General features: G+C 66.2%; 1 protein-coding gene across 2 annotated transcripts in view; it reads right to left on the bottom strand.

The window, feature by feature from the left end:
• LGALS12 (lectin, galactoside-binding, soluble, 12) overlaps nt 1-4,145 on the bottom strand; it is a 9,238-nt gene extending 5,093 nt beyond the window's left edge. Inside the window, exons 1-6 of one of the 2 annotated variants that reach the window (XM_006772770.2) lie at nt 3,691-4,145; nt 1,950-2,038; nt 1,610-1,823; nt 1,292-1,411; nt 688-726; nt 68-94 (exon numbers count right to left, since the gene is read on the bottom strand). In XM_006772770.2, coding sequence (XP_006772833.1) covers nt 68-94; nt 688-726; nt 1,292-1,411; nt 1,610-1,823; nt 1,950-2,038; nt 3,691-3,759 — 558 coding nt within the window. In that variant the 5' untranslated portion in view covers nt 3,760-4,145. Of the gene's footprint in view, nt 1-67; nt 95-687; nt 727-1,291; nt 1,412-1,609; nt 1,824-1,949; nt 2,039-3,488; nt 3,565-3,690 lie in introns of those variants that run through there. The other variant, XM_015569828.1, reaches the window with a different exon arrangement.
• Nucleotides 4,146-4,463: the final 318 nt, after the last annotated feature.

Here is a 4,463-nt window from a genome sequence, read left to right as displayed (position 1 = left end):
GGAATTTCCCGCCAGGTGGGGGCCTCCTACCCCTGAGGGCAGGTGAGGGCTGGGGGTGCTCACTCACCAGCCTGGGGCTCCCCAGCAGGAAGGGCTGCCAAGGAAAGAAGAGGGACGGAGGTCAGGCGGGGTTCGCTCAGTGAGAGGGGGACTCTGGACATTATTGTGAAAAACGGGGGGTCAGTGGGGTTTGTCTCAGAGACAGTACAGGTGAGTGAGTGGGGCCCCGGTGGGACCCTCATGAATTCAGACGGACGCCAGCTCTGGAAACGGGGCAGAGGGTCTGTCCCTCACTCACCAGGCGGCCTTGGCAATACCTGCGCCTCCTCACCACCCGCAGGCCAGCCCAGCCCAGCCGCCTCCCTTGTGGGCTGTGGGAATCGGAAGCTCCCATCTACAGGGACCTTCTGCTATGAATGGGGGGCCTGCTGGTTCAGGGCACCCCTCCCCCATCCTCCTCCCAAGCTGGCCCAGGTGAGGAGCCAGGCCAGGCCAGGCCAGGCTCTCCAGGGACCAAGGCAGAGCTAGTCGTATCCATGGCAACCATGCAGCGAGGGAGGGGCAGCTGGGCCTGTGCCAGGGGACCACAGCCCAGCAGGTGAGGGGCGGGTCACGCCAGGGGAGGGAGAACGGGGGCTCAGCTCCTGTGTCTGGGACAAGGGCCCACCTTGCTCCCAAGAGACTCACGTGTCCAACTGGATACTCGCTGCCGCCCTCTGGGAACGGCTGTTGGGAGAGAGAAAAGGCGACCCCCGGATTCAGGGCTGCTGCCCTCCCCAGGGCCAACTGTTTGCCCTGCCTGCCTGGCCGGATGCTGGGCCCGGATGGGGGCCTTGGGCGCTGCCCACAGGCCTGGGCAGTGGTGCTCGGAGCTGGCCTCGCGGGTTCCCAGGCTCCATCTCAGACTGGGAATCGGAATCTCTGGCCTCGACCCCCAGAAACCTGCCTTTTAATCCGCCCCTCGGGGGGGAGAGGGGAGTGACACCGCCAGCCGCTGTCGGGGCCCCTCGGCACCACGGCTCCAAGTGAGTCGCCTCCTGGCCACCGCTCCCCGAGTTGACCAGACCCCACGCCCAGTGCAGACTTCCGTCCCCGGCTCCCGGGCCCCTCCTGTCGTCACCTTCTCCTGCCCTCACCCCACTCATGCCCGGCACCTCCACGAACCCCTCCACCTTGGTCACAGCTGCTGCAACAGGGCTTGTCTGGGGCGGGCGGGGGTCCCAGGCCTGCCTACATGTCAGAGGAGGTCAGAGGCCACTGCCACGCCCGCCCTGGCCCCACAGGAACTCACGTTGATGTTCAGGAATCCAACAGCCTTCACCAGGATGTCCCCGAATATGCCCAGGGTGTCCACGCGGGACAGCGGGAGCCGGTAGCGGTAGTGGAGGAAGTGCCGGCCGTTCACGCTCACCTGCAGGTGCGGGGCCGCCTCAGCGCAGCTCGCATCAGGCCCCGGGCCCCGGGCAGCTTGGAGCCGGGCTTGGCAGCTCCTTGGTCCTCTGGGTACCTCCCCTCCCCCATCCCCTTGAACGCAGTGCCGTGGGGGACTCCGCAGAGGAAGGACGGGCGGAAGGACGCCCGCTCTAGGGCCCGGTGCCCGCGCACTCACCTTCATGTCCTCGTGTCCAAAGAGGAAGAGGAGGCGGAAGCTGCCTCCCCTGCGCAGGGCCAGGCGGGGCCACCGGGCCTCGGCCTGCCAGCGCCCGGCCTGCAGGGTGTTGCAGATGGCGTGCGGCTGGGTGGTGTGGAAGCGAGGGTTGAAGTGGATGGCGATGTCGGGCGGGGGGTGCAGGCTGCAGCCGCACTGGAAGTCCACTTGGAACCTGTGGGCGGCGAGGCTCCAAAGGGCACTCCGCTCAGAGGCCCCGGAGGCCCCGAAGGCAGAGAAGAGCCCCCCTGCCCTCCTTCATCCTCCGGGGCTGAGCCCGCACCCCGGGAGGCACCCCTACCTGCGTGCCTCTAGCGGAACCACGCCCTGCAGCATGACCATCTTGCCGGCGCGTAAGCCGCCGAAAATGGTTGTGACATAAGGAACCACCTGGACAAGGGGAGAAACCCGCCCTGACGTGGCTGGAGAAGAGGCCGAGGGACCCCATATCCCACGGGTGGGGAAGGGAGAAGAACGAGAAAATTCGGGTCTCCTGCCCCAAGCAGCTGGGGCAATTAGTTTTCTCTGGAATGTGGTCTTCTACCCACTCCCCTTTCCTGGACCTCCACCTGTCGAAGCCACACTGCCCCGGGGAAGCCAAATTCAGCTCCTCTGCCCCATCCACGCCCCCAGCATAGGCCCAGCCCCTCCCCCAGCGCCTAGGCCGCAGCAGTGCCCCAGGGAGGCCTGCTGCCCACTGCTTGCACCCTGGCCTCCAGGAATCGGCAGTGAGGCTCCCTGAGGGCTGTTCCCTGGCCAGAGCCTGGGACCTGGGAGGCAGGAGGATGGACAGGTGGGGACCTGAGCATGGCCCCTGATCTGGACGCCTGGACAGGTACCTGACAATGGCCTCGAAGCTGCCTGGCAGCCATACAACACACGCACTCTTCACAGCTCCCTGCCTTCTCCGGGCTGTCTCCTCCCTCTCCCTGCGCCCCGGGACCTTGACCTTCAAGGCTCCTGACATCTTCTCTGACAGCTTCTCTGGCTCCTTCTCCAGCACCAACCCTTTAGTGTCTGGATTGTTTCTCCCCTCCCCACGCTCCAGAACGCTAGGCTGGTTTGGCGAGCGTGGCCCTTGCCGGCTGGCTCACAGCGACGTGTGGCTGGCTGGCCATGGGAGGCACAAGGCCCTCAAAGCCGCAGCCCCGCCTCTCCCGTCTGTAGGCGCAGTGCCCGGCCTGGCACAGCGTGTGGGCTCTGAACAGGTGTCTGCAGCAGGTACACAGCGGGCAGGGTCACAGGACCAGCCTTCGCGCGGTTTCCCCACCCCCAGCAGCCTCCAGGAGCCCCAACCACCTGGACCAGCGGTCGCCAGCCTTCCGGACCTCACGGACCACTGGTTGGCGGCCGCTGACCCAGACGGAGCCCAGACCCCACGGCTCTGCCCCCCAGGTGGGAGCTGCAGCCTAGAAAGCAAAGAGGGGCTGTGGGGGGGGGGGGGGGGGGGCAGCGGCTTCCCCGTTACTAGCTCCTGGAGAGATGCGGGGGGTCCAGAGGCCAGAGCACCCACAGCTCGGCTGGGCTGAGCTCCACGTCCCTCCCACTCCCCAGGCTCCAGGCTTGGCCTGTGAGTAACAGCTGCAGCAGCTTTTGTGAGAGAAGAGGCCACGTGAAGAGCAAGGGCTCGGTGCTGCCCCCCAGTGGAGGGTGCCGTCGCCTGCGGGCTCAGCCTTCCACAAAGCACAGCCAGGCTCCCGCAAATCCTCAGGGTCACAGCGGGAGGAGGCAGCCAGGAAGCCCCCTGCCAGGTGCTCAGGGTCCCCCCAATGTCCCCCAATGATACTACCCACTCCCCAGGCCCTCCTGGTCACCCACTCCTGCAGATGCTCCTACTCACAGCTCTACTGCTTTTTAAATGCAAGCTCAACAGTCACTCACACCCAAGTGGGAACAGCTGGCCGGCACTGTGCTCAGCTCAGGAGGACCTTCTGGAGCTGGAGGGCAGGTGCGAGGGAAGCCGCAGGGGCTGGGGCCAGGGCTGCGTCCCTCCCGCCCACCACCTGGAGGCGGGCCCAGCCGGATGGGAGGCGGCTGCTCACCGGGTGGAAGACAGGCGGCTGCAGGATGAAGGTGTCAGGAAGCGGGTCCAGTTTTTCTGCCGGTGACATGGGTGGTGGGCGCCCCCAACGGGAGGTGCTGGTCCCGATTCCAGGGAGCCCGGCCCGCTGGCTGACTCACCGTCCCAGCTGGGATCCTAAGCCCTGGGGCAGCGTGTCCAGCTGCTGGTCCTAATGCTGCTGGGAGCTGGCCTGGGAGGGCATGGTCCACCCACTCCTGGTGCCACACCCACGCCCTAGCCCCACCAGCTGGACTGGGCTGTCCGGGTAGGAAACTCACACTAACTCACCAATCAACTGACCGGCTGCCCCTCTGGGCCTGCAGCACCGGGCCAGCTGTCACAGAGCAAAGCGGGGTGAAGGGGCAGAGGCTGGCTCCTGGGGGCCAGGGAGGTTGTGGTTTCCAGGCCGGCCCCCTGAGCCCTCCCGGGTCAGAGTCAGGCTGGTGGCCCCGCCCCCAGCTCCCCAGCTTCCTGGACACCTTGGCCTGGCTCCCCATTCCCTCCTCCCCTCCCGTACTCCCCACAAGAGGTTCTCCTCTCTCCCTCGTGCCCTTGCCCTTTTCTCCATTTTTCTCAGTTTTGTAAGTTGTATCGTTCCCTGGGGCTCCATTTCAGCATCGGCTGGAAATGCCAGGGCCCAGCTGGTGCCCCAAGAAAGTGGGGGAGGGGTGAGAAAGGGGCAGGAAGGGAGGAGGGCCCCTTCAAGTTCAGAAAAGGCAGCGTGGCACAGTGAGAGGCACAGTGTGCCCAAGG

The sequence above is a fragment of the Myotis davidii genome, unplaced genomic scaffold (genome assembly GCF_000327345.1).
Source record: "Myotis davidii unplaced genomic scaffold, ASM32734v1 scaffold826, whole genome shotgun sequence".
In the NCBI taxonomy this organism is placed as follows: Eukaryota; Metazoa; Chordata; class Mammalia; order Chiroptera; family Vespertilionidae; genus Myotis; species Myotis davidii.
The sequence above is the reverse complement of the archived record's forward strand: the minus strand, read 5'-3'. Positions and strand labels throughout refer to the sequence as shown.